Raw genomic sequence first — 16,056 nt, 5'->3', positions numbered from 1 at the left:
GAAATACCTTTAAACTAGCTGAACATCACAATTTAATACAATGGCTCAGAACAAACACGAATATATAACACAAAATAAATGACATCAGTTACATTCTCCAACCTGCCAAAAATCTTGGGACCCGCTATCTATTTTTAGCCGCCCACAGTCGCCTGCGGCAACCTTAAAACCACCCGCGAGATTTCCGCCGGGACCCACGGAACCCGCCGGATCCCAGTCCCAATGCAGGGCTCTACTGCCTACCTCTGTTTCCTGGCTCCATTTGGACTGAATGCTGTCCCAGAACCAAATTGCCTTGTAATCCCACCATTTCATTATATATTAGATGTATTTTACACGTTAGAGATATTACTGTTGATAGTAGATGCCGTAACCTGCATTGAGTCGAAACCCTCAGGCTTTAAATATTTAATGTAAAGAAAAGAGTGTTAGTCAGCGACCTATAGGATCTGGATGATTAAAGGTATTTAGACTAGAGTTATAAATAAACGTTGTGCTGTTGCAGTCAGATGGGCTCCCCAAAGCCAGAAGGCAACTGGGCAGAATGACGCGAGAGCTCATGGGAAAATAGGATGCTCTCTGTTTCGTGGCCCATTAAAATGATGCGCGTCTCCAATGTTGTTTTTCCACTGTCTGGCCGTACCAGAACATACCCTGAAGGACTTTTTCCATTGCTGCTTTTCACCTGTGACGAGCTTGGAGGCTTTGTCCAAGCTGAAGTAACCGTGAGAAAGCACCTAGTATTGCATAAATGCTGTATCATCGCACGGCCATTATGACGAGTCTTACGGAAGAATGTTTTCCGACACATTATTAACAAATTGTCCTCCTTAGAAGAACAGTGTTCAGTAAACAAAGAAAACATAGAGTATAAAGAGCACATGTCCAGTCATTAATCTCCCTTTCAGTCCCGAGTTGTTACATATAACCTGGAGTGCTGAGTCTGAAGACTGCAGTTTTTCATGATTACTATTTCCAGAATTAGAAGTTCTTACCCCCAGCTAACTGTGTCACATGAACCTGAGGATGCTGTGTTAGTTTTATCCAAATTTAATGAAAAAATAGCCCTTGTTTTGTACATTTTCTTGTAATTTTTTAATAGCGGCTCTTCATCATGTCTTTTGAATCTCCTTCACTAAATTTGGTTAACTTTATGGTAGATAGTCATGCTGTCATTTACAGTCAATGCCCAGTCAATCAGGATTACTGATTTGTAATGGGAAAAATGAATCCAGGCTCATTTACCCTATTTAACTTTTCTTTGTCCTCCTTGTCACAATAGCGAAAAAATGTCATTACTCATGTTATTCACTTAAGTCCGTCTCATGCAGTCCTGATTTCACTTCGCCCCTTATCTAGCCTTCTCTGTTCTTGAGTAAGAAGAGCGGGAAAAAAATAGGTCTCACTCTGGAAAAATGTGGATGTTCAGAATATTCATGTTCATCTTTTCATAAGAATATGAGCCCACGGTGGGTTTAAATCCTGCCTGCTGCTCCACATATGAGCTAAGGTCGCACAGTTTGAATTATGTAGCCATATTGTGTCACTTGGATTTTTTAAATGTCCGAAGTCATGATTGGTTAATTGACCTGCCCTGTTTTTGATGACTTCTGTTTCAGCTTGTTTGATTGGCTTGTTTGCTTGTCTGTTGATGGACTGTGTGTCATTAAATGGGTGAAGGACTCTATAGGACTTCTGAAATAACATGGTTTGTTATCCCAGCCTTACAGAAAAGGACTTCCCTCTTAAATAGACCTCAATCCAAACAGCCCGTCAGAGGCCGGACTGCCGGGGACAGAGCCGCAGGTGTATCTGGAAGTCGTGTCGTTTTTGGTACTTTGCCTCCCTGCTCTGGAGGAACTGGCTGGAAACTGTCTGTCTCAGCTTCAGATCCAAACGATGAAACGAGGAACAAGGAAATTGGTTTCTGAGCCATAATTTAGTAAAACCCAAGTAGGGACGTACCTGACACTGTCGAGGCAGGTCATTACTCTGTAGGGGGATAACGACGTTTGCAGCAGAACAAGCACTTTCCAGCTCAGTTTCTTCAAAAGGGGCGTCTTCATGCCCAAGCCTGTTGTGATATCTGGAGAAGCTCCATGTTAACCATCATCACCATCACCCAGTTGCTCATTTCTGATTGGTCAGCTGATCCGCACCCTTGGGTCGACACCCACGAGGTTTTCCAGCAGCACCACCCCGATAGCGTTTATGCGGGCCACTTCATCACTCATCGCCATGGCCAGCTAGCCCGTGCAGGGCCACTTTCACATGGGGCGCTCACTTTAAAAGATTCAGATGGGGAAAGGGGGTCCAAATGCTGGCATCCTGTGGCTCCGAGTCCAGCTTTCTGAGTGCCCTCCTCTAATATGTGTGCCGCCAGCCATCCACTGCATGTGACTCACCGGCTGCTTGTCATGTGACTCCACGTCGCTCCCGGCTTTGGGCCGTCCTTGGGAGGCCTGTTATTTTTTTATGCTGACCCGTTTTACCATCTTACAGGACTCGTGCATTCCCTGCTGCCCCCCCCCCCCCCCCGCGAGTGTTTAGGCACATGGAAGTGTCCCGCTCGCAGTACACACTCTAACCCCGCTTTCTCTGTGCCTGCTGGTGTGTCGTGTGTGTGTGTGTGTGTGTGTGTGCATGCATGTCTCTCCTCTCTAGCCACTCGGCGCTTACCGCTGAGCGTGTGGGAGAGCACCATGGTGAACCGGCTACTGACCCCGACGCACTCCTACCTGGCGAGGAGCCGCAGCGCCGTGTCGCTGTCAGGTGATGCAGGTACATACCCCCCCCCCATCCCCCCCCCCCCCCCGTATCCTCCCTTAGAGACTGCAAGTGATACGGCAGTCAACGGCGGACCTTTAGGCTGGATACCTTTATGCCGTCTGTGTCTGGTAAACTCCTCACATGGCTTTACTGTTAATCTTTTGGTGCCGTTTGTTCAGTCAGGTTTTGAAGGGCATGACAGAGAATTAATGTTTGGGGTAAACCAACATCATCCAGAGCAGGGTTCCCTAGTTACAGTACTGGAGTACTGGGCTCCAGTCTGTGACAGGCAGCGACCACTCAGCCAGTCCTACAATGATTCTTTGAGGAGAGCCCCACAGGACACACTGTCTGTGTTGTCCTTTAACACAGTGCTTGTCCCGTGGCTCGATCCAGCACCCCCTATCCAGGCCTCGTGGCTCGATCCAGCACCCCCTATCCAGGCCTCGTGGCTCGATCCAGCACCCCCTATCCAGGCCTCGTGGCTCGATCCAGCACCCCCTATCCAGGCCGCGTGGCTCGATCCAGCACCCCCTATCCAGGCCGCGTGGCTCGATCCAGCACCCCCTATCCAGGCCTCGTGGCTCGATCCAGCACCCCCTATCCAGGCCTCGTGGCTCGATCCAGCACCCCCTATCCAGGCCTCGTGGCTCGATCCGGCACCCCCCTATCCAGGCCGCGTGGCTCGATCCGGCACCCCCTATCCAGGCCGCGTGGCTCGATCCGGCACCCCCTATCCAGGCCGCGTGGCTCGATCCGGCACCCCCTATCCAGGCCGCGTGGCTCGATCCGGCACCCCCTATCCAGGCCGCGTGGCTCGATCCGGCACCCCCTATCCAGGCCGCGTGGCTCGATCCAGCACCCCCTATCCAGGCCACATTATTGGCTCGATCTTGTATTACTCCTATACTGTACTCTGACCATAAGTTAAATCACGCATAGGACCATAAGTATTACTTCATCCTGATGAAAGACCTGGATGCAGGGGTGCAGGAGGGGTTTTAATACTCTGGAAGATTCATTAAAATTACACGTTAATTGGGTGGGGGGGGCCCAAGGCGACATTTTATCGGGGTCCAGAATTTCTAGCTACGCTCCTGCCTAAATGGTTATATCGTTACCACACAGATAGCCAGCAAAACATAAATGCCCTTTCTTAACTTTGACTAATAAATGCCTTTTTTGTTTTTATATCCATCGCAAGGGTACCGAAGGTTCTGCTATAACGTGCTTTTTTCCTCATAGGTACTATGCCTGACCCCATAGAAACGCCATCGGAATATTTTATCTGATGTTTGCAAGCACATGTTTTTTTTTTTTTTTTTTTTTTGTAAATACTTATATTGACGAGCGCTTGCCATGAGTCATTTGGGTTTGCTCATTAATCCTATTCCCGAAGTCTTTCTCCGATCGCTGACCTGGTTTTGTGGAGATTTGGAGCAGATATGTTTAATGCGGCATGGCTTACCGTCAGCGAGCTTGGAGTGATGACTGAGAGCGTGTGCCGTGTTTGTGTGCAGTTGCCGTGTTCGTGGTGGCTGCATGTTTTCCCGGATCATAGCCCCGCCCCCTTTCGCATCCCTTCTGACCCCGCCTCTGGGTGACCCCCTCTTACGCTCCCCTCCTGCCCCCTTGCTGACTGCCAGACGTGTGCAGTAGGAGCCTGAGCTGTCCCTGATGATGCTGACGCCCAGCCTGCCTATTTTCCAGCCCCTATTCCATTAGCTCTATGCCTCTATGAAACACGTCGATATATTTGTTTCCGAAGAGGCATTACGGTTACTATGAACCACACCTATGCACCTCGGTAACCTATTGGTAATTCGGATTAATTTGGTTAAGCTGTAGAGCTTTAGGATTTGAACCCTTGACCCTGTTGGGTGCTTCGGCGGCCCTCTCTCCAGGGACAGCTACAGACTCACACCATCAATGCTGTGTAGTACTTCTAATAGCGGCTCTTTCCTCTTCTCCTTGTCTCCCCTGCCATACATCCTCCCATCCAATCGTAATCACCTGCTGGCCCATGGAAACGCCCCCTCTCCGCCCACTCCCCGCCCCCCTCTCCGCCCACTCACACCGCACAGTCATCCCCATTTGTCCCCGTTCAGCCTCCTGCCACCCCATGAGCGGCACTTCTTTCAAGTCCCTGCAGTGCCGCAGCGCCGAGCGGGCGAGGGCTCCGCCCCCCAGCCTGGACTTGGCCGCTCGCCGCCGGACGCTGGGCACGGTAAGCGCCGTGGGGGTCTTTCCACGACATCACCTTATTGTTGGAGTAACACGTCCATTAGGTTCATGCTCGACAGGTCCGACAGGTACTTTCTCACTTATTGTCACCTGTGCTGTAAGTGGTATGTATGTCCCAGTTTTGCTTTTGCTTTCCGTTTGGTGTCTGGTCTGTGACCCGATGGCTTGCCTCTTTAGGGCTGATCCAGGTAACGCTGTGCACAAACAGGTCTATCGGAATGTGGCACCTTAAAATGACCGACTTGCTGAGCCTGATCCTGGCTACATCACGCCTGGAGCCTTCACCAGACTTACTGCATCACAGTCGTAATCAGTTTAATGGAATATCCACCACCCAATGTGAGCAAAGTCCAGCGGGTGTTGGAAGTTGCCTCTAGGATCGACAAGTTACCCCAGACTTGACTGTATAAATTACAACGTTACAAAGATGCAGAAATCAGAAGTACTCTGGACATAGAGGGATACCCTCAGGACTGTGTAAATTACATTGTTATGGACCTGCCAAGGCTGCTGGCCTATCCTATTGGTTAATGTCAGGTCATGTGATCTTGCCTTGGCATGGTTGCCAGGCATCTGAGACCCTTTGTACACCGACCTGCCTCTGCTGCAAGGCAGAGGGGGCGGGTCCTTGTGGGGGTCCCATCTTATTGGTCTATTGGAGTGGGTTGTGTACATTGAGGCCTTGACTAAATTTAAAGCAGATTAAGACCCTTGGCTTGCCTCCCAGTTTCAGTAATGCACCAAACCTTTTTTTTGTGTTTTGCATGTGACTAAAAAGAATCACAAGAAAAGTGGATATAGTTGTGTTTCTTTGAGTACTGATGGTGTTAGGTGTTGTTTGAGTAGTATTTATGAATACCCCTAGCCAGTATATTTTCAAGGTGTGCCGTTATACTGTATGACTTTAACGGCAACGCCCATGTACACATTGTGTTGTGTAAATAGTCCTCTTCCTACAACATTTGTATTTTGTTAAGGTGGCTAAGCCAGCGAAGGACAAAGACTATGTAAGGAAGTCTTGGAGCAACCTCTCCGTTCCCACACCTGCTGTCATCAAAAGGTCGCGGTCGCCTGGAAACCAGAAGCATAGAGTGCCAGCGCCCTCACCAGTTCGGTAGGAGCAACTGCAGTGGTGCCCTGCTTAGTATGGTTATTTACATCTTATTTACATCTGATGCTGATGTGGGTGGGTAAGGGAACAGGCAGCAGCTACAGAGCTCAGGACAGATCGTTTAGGCTTCAGCAGTCACTCTTACATCCCTTGTTCTGGGAGTTTTTTTGATATCACAGAAATCGTTAACATTTAGTAGATTACTACAGGTGTGTTAGTATGACTGTTTTTACTATACAGGCAGTCCCCAGGTTACGAACGTCTGACTTACAGCCAACTCGTATTTACTAATGGATTGCCGTAAAGTCTATTATATTCAAAATTTGTGTTCAGTACAATGGTCGTAGTAACGAATGCGCTGACTACTTTGTGACGCTCATGAAAACATCTCGCACCTTCAGTGGTTCATCGGTTTGAGCTGCAGTACAGTACTGTATGTAATTACTTTTATTACTTTATAATTCTTTTTATAATGCATTGAGTTATTTTTCCATCTTGCCTACAAACTTTGCTTAGACAGGTGTTGTTCTTAACCTGGTATTTTGTGCTGATTGTAATTCTCTTAACATGCAAGTATCTATTTTATATGCTTCTCATATGACATGCCTGGGACTGGGTATTACAAAAAAAATATCTGAAGCAGCGAATATTCAATGGTTAGTTGATGATTCATGAATGATGATGAAGCATTTCGTCTGCCCTCTAGTGCATCTAGCAGGCCCCCACAGAACCTCTCCCTGCTGAAGTCCTCCAGGACCCTTCCCAGCCTGCCCCTGTTCCCTGGTAACCTGCGACCTTCCAAGTCACTGCCAAAGCTCCCAGCAAATCCAGAGCTACCAGCACCTGTGACAGAATTAGAGGATGGAATGGAACCAGCGGCCGGAACGGAACCAGTGGCCGAAACAGAACTGGCAGCTGAAGCAGTATCTGTAACAGAGCCAGCTGCTGAAATGGACCCAGAGCCCATAGAGGACACGACGCCTAGAGATGAGTCTAACATTGGTAAGTTAATACATGGATTAGGCGTGACCCCAGCCCTGGGCCAAACACTAATAGTGGGATCATACTGCCTCTCTTCCCAGCAGAGACACAGCAGGGAACCCCCGCCCCAGCTATTCCCATAGCCTCGCCCTCCACGAAGCCCATGGCCGGGACCATGGACCCTGAGGAGGCATCCCGGCTGCTGGCAGAGAAACGGCGTCAAGCCCGCGAGCAGCGGGACCGCGAGGAAGAAGAGCGTAGGCGGGAAGAAGAGGCCGAGAGGTGAGAGGTTTATACTTGGAAGTCATGCACAGGCCAAACCCTCTGCAACAATGCCCTGACTATTGTGTTTTGGGGGGGGTTTGTCCCACACAGGCGTAGCAGGGAAGAGATGGCTCGCAGGAAGGCAGAGGAGCGGGCCAAGCGAGAGGAAGAGGAGCGCATGCGGCAGGAAGAGAGGAAGAAGAGGGAGGAGGAGGAGGCGAAGCAGGCTGAGGAAGAGAGAGCCCAGAGGGAGAGGGAGGAAGCAGAGCGTCTTCAGAAACAAGTGAGAGTTCTTCTACGTCCTGTCAGCTGACGGTACCTTCCTGCTCTCCCATTGGCTAAGGTGCCGGGTTTCATGGGTGTGTGTGATTTTTTTCAGAAAGAGGAAGAGGAGGCCCGTCAGAGGGTGGCTGCGGAGCAGAGGCTGGAGAGGGAGCGACACTTCCAGAAGGAGGAGGCTGAACGCATGCAGAGGAAGAAGGTGGGACCGGTTCATAAACAGGTGTCATGTGATGTAAGAAAGCACTCTAGCAAGAGAACTGTACAGAACTGACAGAAGTACTTTAGTGTTTAGCTGAAATGCCCAAGTTCTAGTTACGGTTTGATGAAAGCAGGCTTTTGCATTGTACCAACACACTAGTTGTATTATGAGCTGTTAAGTTTATCACTGACCTCAGAATGAAAAATCAGATTGCAGAGGAGTTGGGTTCAAGCAACAAGAGGAGGCGGGACCAAGACATCCGATTGGTTGGTCCTGCCTCCTGTAGTTGCTGAGACCCACCTCCTCTGCAGTCTGATTGGTTATCTCTGGACCAATCATTTTACATTCTGCCCTCAGAACCTTGTTGTGTAAGTAAGATATGGACTATTTGAGGGTTCCATGAGGACTGAGTTGAGAGAAACTATTCTATACCATCAGAGACTGGATTAATTAACAACTGGTACTTACCAGCCAAGAAACTGTAGAACAGTAACTTATAATCTGCTCTTTACACGAATATAATGTAATCGTCACTTGTGATTAGTAAAGTTACATTTTTACAGGATTATTACTTGAGGGAGTTGTCAAGAACCATTTTTTGCAATGTGCTACTAAACATGAGACTTGCATGTTGATCGTCTCCCCCAGCGACTGGAGGAGATCATGAAGAGAACCCGCAAGTCGGATCCTCCTGAGAAGGTACTGTGGGTCGGGCGCTGCATGGTGAATTACACAGTTTTGTCTGTGGCCTGTGGCTGGACTGATACTCCTTCATCTCTTCATCTTTCAGAAATCTACTTCTCAGAGAAATGGAGATGTTTCTCAGCAGAGCACCAGTGAAATGGGTGTGTCCCTCTTTTGTCTGGTTTATAATTATTTAAATATTGTGGGTTTACTGTGATAGACTAGCATCCAGTTCAATGAGCTTCCCTTCCTTGTATCCTGTGCTTTCTGCAATATTCTTGAGGCTTACGTAACAACCTTGCACAGGATTAGCAGCAGTGGAACATGGATGGAAATTTTGGGAAACATACCATAATCTTACCAATTCTCCACTTTGGAAACGTGTTGCAATGTTTTATTTATGGGTAGTGTCATGAAATTCATTTCATATTTGTTTTTAAACACGTTGCATGTGCGTGTAGGACCCACCCTGGAACTTGAAGCACCTGTAGTTATTCAGCCACACCCAGAGGGGGCACCAGACCTGGAGCATAGAGACCACAGAATGCCTGAGCTCACCACAGCTGCTGAATGGTGAGAATGGTGCTTTGATGAATAGCAAAAGCATCTCTTAGAGATTTCATGTTTTCACATCAAATACTTGGCAAAACAGAAACAGAAATGATTTGCATAACTCTCAATTAACTGATTTCTTTGTGTCCAGACTTTTGACTGGTAATCTATCTATCTATCTTGCACATTTAAGCTATGATATTCACCTAATAGTAAAAGACCTTGACGTAATTCAAATGTTGCAACAACCAGAAGAAGTGTTCACCATCGCAAAATGCAGTCACTCACTCCAAAACAACCCTCTTTTGCTTCGATAACAGCATTGCAGACTCGTCGCATTCTTTCAACCAGTTTCCAGATATAGCCACCTGGAATGCTTCTCTAACAGTACTGAAGGAGTTTCCTAAAGTTCTGAGCATAAGTTGGCCACTTTGCTCTTACTCTTTGATCCAGCTCATCCCAAAGGAGCTGTATACGGTTTTGGTCGGGGCATTATGGGGGCCAGGTCGTCTGTCAGGGTATTCATAATTCACAAGATAATACAGTAGTTACATAATCTGGAGGTGTGCTTAGTGTCATTATCTAGTTGAAAACCATTATTTTCAGTAGGTGTATCCAGACATTTAATTGGTACTGTAGGTTACCCTCTAACAATCTTAACTGTGATACTCCAATGGAATAACACTGTTACAACAAATGGTCTTTGATAGTGAACAACAACAAAATTAGATGGTAAAGGCTCACGGAAGGATTTTTATAGCTGTTCAGTGTTGATATTTTCTTGCTTTTGTGTGCATTTTGTCCACAGTTCCTCGGAAAGAGACTCTCTGTCAAAAGAGAATGGAATTCCTGTACCATCTGTCTTTGAGGAAGTCATCAACTTGTCAGTCGGAACTAAGCTGACCAGGTTGGACATGGATGGAGAGAATGGGGTGATTCCTGTTGTCGCCTTCAGGGAGAACGGGTCTCTGAGGCCACTGGCCGGTACAGATGAGATCCAGGTTCAGCAGGCAGCAGGTGAGACCCCTCCAACTTATACATGCACCCCTGCCTGATGGTATGATTGACACCTGTCACCCAGGCACTCATTATGCTCCTCTGCTCTCAGTAGATCTGCTATGACAGGTTGGGTACAGGGTGGGCAGCACTAGCTTGCCACTCTGTCATGACCGTTTATCCTGAAGAAGAATGCAGTTGTTCTCCCAGACTGGCACATCAAGAGAAACCCTGAACGGTACAGCTATCTGGGTTAGTTTGAAGCTTGAAGCCATTTTCCTGCTGGACCTCCTGTCTCTCTCGAGGTGACTCTGCTTTGTGTGCTCTGCACTCGACTGACCCGCATCCGTTAGAGTGACGGACCATTAGAATTCGGGCCATACTAATTACTGTACATTGAATCCAGATGTAATGTTGTCTAATACTTGAAGAACTACTTGCTGTAGGAATATCGGCGTTTGAAGTCAAGTTAAAGACACCGGGTGTTTAAACAAGAGGGCAGATATGAATGGAGTGCTGTCATGGGGTAAAGGACATCTGAGAAAACTAAGAATAGGCTGCACACCACTTAACCTATTTTAATTGCTTTAATGTGAAATTATTATTATTATTTTGTAAAGCACTCAGCTTTAACCGTTTAGTTCCATTCACTAAGGTTTCTTAGTTATTAAAGTTTCTAAGTTATTAAAGCTTAAACCCCAAAACCAAAGATTCCAGTAATTAGTAATTTCAAATGTCAAGTAAAGGACAAAATGCAAAATATATAGACACTGTCATGTGTCTAGACTGCAGCCTATTATAGACTGCTGAATACTCTTGTGTTTAGGTGCTGGTACTAGTGATTTCACTTGTCAGATAAGATGCACCTTGCAGTATAAGAAACCTTATGAACTGTTGGAAGAATCATTTGTGTTTTGTCAAGACTGCTAGTAGGCGAGCATACCAAAATGTGGATTCGAAATGGAATGATCCAGTCACCTAACCCATCTGTCAGTAATACCTTACAGATCGATGCTGCTACTCATGAACTCTCCTTTTCCGTATCAGGTTTTGACTATGAGATTTGAACGGTCTTTGAAAGTAATTGTTCGTTTCAGAGCAAAGTGCTTAGAAGACATTGAATAAAAAAAAAAACTGCATTCCTGAAATGTGACTTTCATGCAGTTTGAGTCTTTAGGTTTGGGTTGTTTTTTTTTGGGATGTAAATTTCCATGTTCCACTCTGTAAGCACTCGTTCTCAAAGCTTTGCACTTCTGCACGATTCTAACGAGAATTATTTCAGGAATTATGAATTGTCTTTGTACGATTTGAATTGTACTGGCAGGCTAGGCCCCCGGTACACTCTGTTTGATTTGATATTAAAACCAGGGATCATTTATTATGTAAAAAAAAAAAAAGAAAAAGTTCAAAGGTTAAATATTATATGTCTATATACAGAGAAATATACTTATGAAATGTATATTTTGTTAAAATAGATGACAAAGCTTTGAAAACAGAATAACCAGCAAATGCATTTATTGATCATCTGAAGGTCTGTGCTAGTCATTAAATGATTTTAGTTCTGATTTGGGATTTCTCTGATTTGATTTTGTCTCCTGTTTTCACACAGTCCACTCCACACTAGTCCATGTTCATAGATTTAATGATACCTCTCTGTCAAAACCGTAACAGCTTTTCCATTATTCAATCTGTATGGCATGTTAAAAAAAAAAAAAACAATAAATATTATTTGTGAAACAATGACTCTGCGGTGTCACAGGGATGCATGTCTGGGCTTATTTGAAACTACATTTCATTCAAACTCAGCCAATGAAAAGCCCGAAAACTGGAAAGCTGATCATTTTATGGACAGAACTGGCTCCATTGAGGCTGACCAACCTGTTCAGTGTTTATAGTTCTGCTCCTAAGGCTCATACACAGTTTAGCAGCTGACTTTCATTATAACTCGGTCTTACTCCGCATTTCACCTTTGGTCATTGAGGGAAAGAACAAAATAAGCATATAAATAGAACAGATGGATGATAAAAATGGAATTTTCCTTTATGTGTTGACCTTATTCAATAGGACTAGGTCAGTTATTGGCATTGGGTAATTGAACTGAACATTCTAAATAAAATGCAAAGAATATATCAAAAACAAACTCTGTGAGGTGATTCTGTAGTCGTGCTGTGACAGTTCGTTTTTCGTAAATTATTGCTGTTATAGTTACAATATGTTAAGTGGAAATTTTAGCTAACACATAGCTAAACTCAGCATCTCCATGGTATATCAGCATTAATACCTCAGCTACCACTAGGTGGGAGTAAACATGACACCCCCTCCCCCCCAGTTCATATGAGACCCAGGATTCAGGCTCAATAGAACCACAGCCTAATTTATTTGGCTTTGATTCTCTTTTTCTTGCTGGGGCTTTTTGGAAAAACATGGCTACTTACTTTCTCCCCCATAGACATTCCCCCTGAAGTGATGATGACGTCAGCGCGACTGATACCCTCATTCAGGGCATTAAGAAGATCGTCTGGGCTGGGGGGGGGGGGTTGGGGGAGGAGTCACAGAGAAGGCAGTTATAGGTAGGAAGAAAGTGCAGAGAAATGTAGAGGTGGGGTTGTACTTGTCTCCGACGATGCCCAGGTTGATGGTGGGGTAGCCGTGCTCCTGGATGGTGACCAGCAGCGTGGAGTGATGAGAAACCCTCTCTACACCTGGTCAGATAAATCTGGGACCAGGCCACGGTCCAGACGCTGCTCTGGTGGCTCCACAGCGCCTCCCCATCACTTTTAGGGTGTTCTCACACTAGCTGATCAGCACCGTGCCTGAGCACATTTGACCCCCAATATCCAGGTCGTTTGACTGATGTGATCCAGTACGCGTGAGCGAGCCCTGACCCACTTGATGAGGACTCTCTACAGAACACAGACATGACATCAATGATGAGACTAGGCTATGATGTTTGTTAGGTTAGGTGTATTGTATTAAATTGCATTTTTGCCTTACGATATTTTCTGTTGTCTATGGAGGGATATCTTAAAAATACATTCACAAATCACGAATACATTCACAAATAACTAATTTTGCTACTGACTATAGTGATTTTTGGGTAGCCTGGGGCAATGTGTTTTACATTCACAAAACAAAATATCCATCCATTTTCCAAACCGTTTATCCTACTGGGTCGTGGGGGGTCCGGAGCCTAACCTGGAAGCAATGGGCACGACGTAGGGAGCAACCCAGGATGGGGGGCCAGCCCATCGCAGGGCACACACACACACCATTCACTCTCACACGCACACCTATGGACAATTTAGCAACTCCAATTAGCCTCAGCATGTTTTTTGGACTGTGGAGGGAAACCGGAGTACCCGGAGGAAACCCCACGAAGACATGGGGAGAACATGCAAACTCCACACACATGTGACCCAGGCGGAGACTCAAACCCAGGTCCCCCAGGTGTGAGGCAACAGTGCTAACCATTGCACCACCATTCCACCCCTAACAAAATATCAAATATTAATATTAATATACAAACTACCCCAATTTGAACATACTTATTAGACTTGTAAGTTAATTCACAAGTTGACACAAACTTACCGATGCAACATGCCCAATGAACGTGGCCACAAACAAACATGGATAATGAACGGCGTCCCAAACAAATATATTCATTGAACGTGGCCACAAACAAACATGGCTAATGAACGTGGCCCCAAACAAACGGGGCCAATGAAAGTGGCCCTCAAAGAATTTAAAATAGAATATGGCCATTTATGAACATGGCCCATCTTTAATAGTGGACCTGAAGATGGTTCTATACCCCTCATCACCAAATCCATACTGATGCATGGTATACCGGGAATCCAAAACTATACATTCTGTAATCTCGGGTATCAGCCCCTGGAAATCATATGTGTAGAGAAAGATAGCAGCATAAATGTTTCAGAAGAACTCGCTCCAGAGTTTCCCTGGAAGGAGACATAGACTACCTCTTCAAGGGTTCAAATACTTATACTACCCCAAATGAGCAATTGTTTCACAGTATTACAAACCAAACACTGCTAGTGTGAAAGGGCCCTCAAAATGTGAATGGTAAAATTAAGTTACACAAAAAAATAGCGCTCAGGTCCACCCATACCACGCCATGCTGGGAAGACAACGGCATCCCTTAGGTTACGGACGCAAGGCAGAGAACAATCCAGAATGGGGCGCCAACTCATCACAGGGCACACACACACCATTCAGTCACACCTACACATATGGGCAATTTGGTAACTCAAATCAGCCTCAGCAAGTTTTTGGACTGTGGGGGGAAACCCCACGACGACATGGGGAGAACATCATCCTTTAAATGCAAATCATTCTCATAAACTGAAAGTTAGAGGACGTTAGGTAAAGTCCGTTATATTTTATTTTTTGTTTTATGTGAGACAAACTTACAGGAAAGCCAACAAATTGGTCTGTCTGCACATTCTTCCATGTTGGCACAATGTACATCTTCAGTGTATACCTCAAAATATTGGTCAAAATATTATGATAATTACTAGCAGTTCATATGCATTTATTATAGAGATATAAAACAACTTTACCCAAAAATAACTGCACCATACCCGTCTTTCAGCTGCCTCGTGAATAAGCCTCAGGTAGGCATTCCTATCTGCATTAAACGGACAAAAATCACATTAGGAAACAGTTTCATTTTAATTTAGTGACTAACAAACATAAAAAAGTCATTTGAATTACTTATTATGCATTTGGATTACAGAATTTCTCTGCTTACATTTGATTCCATGTCCCTGCACACACCAAAGCTGCAGAAATCCTCTCAAGTCAGGCAAGTAGGACCTAAATAAAGATGATTTCAGAGGCAGGCTGTGTTGTGTTGAGAATGTGCTTTACATTATCCCTGCCCAAAGCCTCCAGTGAACAAGCCAGAGGTAATGACTCTGTAGCAGGAAGAATCCTTGGGAGGAACCAGATTCAAAGGGGGAGCCCATCCTCCCGGGGCCAGCAGAGGAAGTCAAATTAAAAAGAGACAAGCAATTATTGGCATCTCTAAATGTTTTAATTGCTGCCAGGCCTTGGAGCCCTGCTGCCTGGGAAGCTCTTACCTCCTTTGAAAAGTGAATGGATTGGAGAATGGACTTAGTGACGGTTCTAGACCATTTGAACTGGGGAGTCAGACTGGGGCCAGTTGTGCTGTTGGGGGGAGGGGGGGGGCAGATACATTTGACCTTAATGTTCTCCAAGTGTTACTTACACTAGATTGCCAGAATTTTGAAGTAAAATACATTTCTGAAAACAGATGTTATTGATGCAAAGCTTTGCAGTCACATTTTATAGTTTTTACAAATATGTAACTCACTCTGCTTTCTTGCTCCCACAAGCTTGATTACTCTTTTCTGATGTTAATTTTGCTTTTACCAATGTATATAATGTAAATAATCATATAAATAATAATAATAATACATTTATTTCAGACACAAGTAGCATACATATTTAGGGGGGGGGGGGGCATGCATGTATTCACGGGGGGGCACTCCACTCCCCCCCCCCCCCCCCCCCCCCCCCCCCCCCGATCTACCCCTGGATCTTCATTTCACCAGATTTAGACATACATTTGAAATGATGAGATATCACTAAGCAAATACGGTGTGATCAACCCCCAACTGTATTAACAGGAAACGGCTCACAAATCGAGATTCATGATGAGCAACACCCATGTCTAAGGTAAATAGAATAAAATCATAAAAACATGCATGATTTCACGGATTTTTACATCACCAAATTACATATTACAAGAGCATGCGTTACATGAATCAATGATTGCGTTTCGAAGGAAATTATAACCTATAAATAATTTTATATCTAAAATAAAATACCCTAAATATGTTTTTTAACAGCGTGCAGTACTTAATGATAGATGTTGTACAGCCTCCAGTCTGAAGATGGCGGGGCAGGTTTACACTGTGTCCCGCGAAAG

General features: G+C 45.4%; 1 protein-coding gene across 20 annotated transcripts in view; it reads left to right on the top strand.

The window, feature by feature from the left end:
- Nucleotides 1–11,825, top strand: part of map7b (microtubule-associated protein 7b) — a 37,427-nt gene extending 25,602 nt beyond the window's left edge. For 7 of the 20 annotated variants that reach the window (XM_048985707.1, XM_048985704.1, XM_048985699.1 and 4 more), the window contains 13 exons: nt 1,723–1,806; nt 2,665–2,781; nt 4,854–4,996; nt 5,991–6,127; nt 6,831–7,126; nt 7,207–7,387; nt 7,481–7,652; nt 7,749–7,850; nt 8,499–8,549; nt 8,641–8,695; nt 8,996–9,107; nt 9,895–10,103; nt 10,195–11,825. In XM_048985707.1, coding sequence (XP_048841664.1) covers nt 1,723–1,806; nt 2,665–2,781; nt 4,854–4,996; nt 5,991–6,127; nt 6,831–7,126; nt 7,207–7,387; nt 7,481–7,652; nt 7,749–7,850; nt 8,499–8,549; nt 8,641–8,695; nt 8,996–9,107; nt 9,895–10,103; nt 10,195–10,208 — 1,673 coding nt within the window. In that variant the 3' untranslated portion in view covers nt 10,209–11,825. Of the gene's footprint in view, nt 1–1,722; nt 1,834–2,664; nt 2,782–4,853; nt 4,997–5,990; nt 6,128–6,830; nt 7,127–7,206; nt 7,388–7,480; nt 7,653–7,748; nt 7,851–8,498; nt 8,550–8,640; nt 8,696–8,995; nt 9,108–9,894; nt 10,104–10,194 lie in introns of all 20 variants that reach the window. The other 13 variants (XM_048985706.1, XM_048985715.1, XM_048985702.1 and 10 more) reach the window with 9 other exon arrangements.
- The last annotated feature ends 4,231 nt before the right edge of the window (nt 11,826–16,056 follow it).

Source organism: Brienomyrus brachyistius, chromosome 19, assembly GCF_023856365.1.
Source record: "Brienomyrus brachyistius isolate T26 chromosome 19, BBRACH_0.4, whole genome shotgun sequence".
Lineage (NCBI taxonomy): Eukaryota > Metazoa > Chordata > Actinopteri > Osteoglossiformes > Mormyridae > Brienomyrus > Brienomyrus brachyistius.
This window is presented reverse-complemented; position numbering and strand designations above follow the sequence as displayed.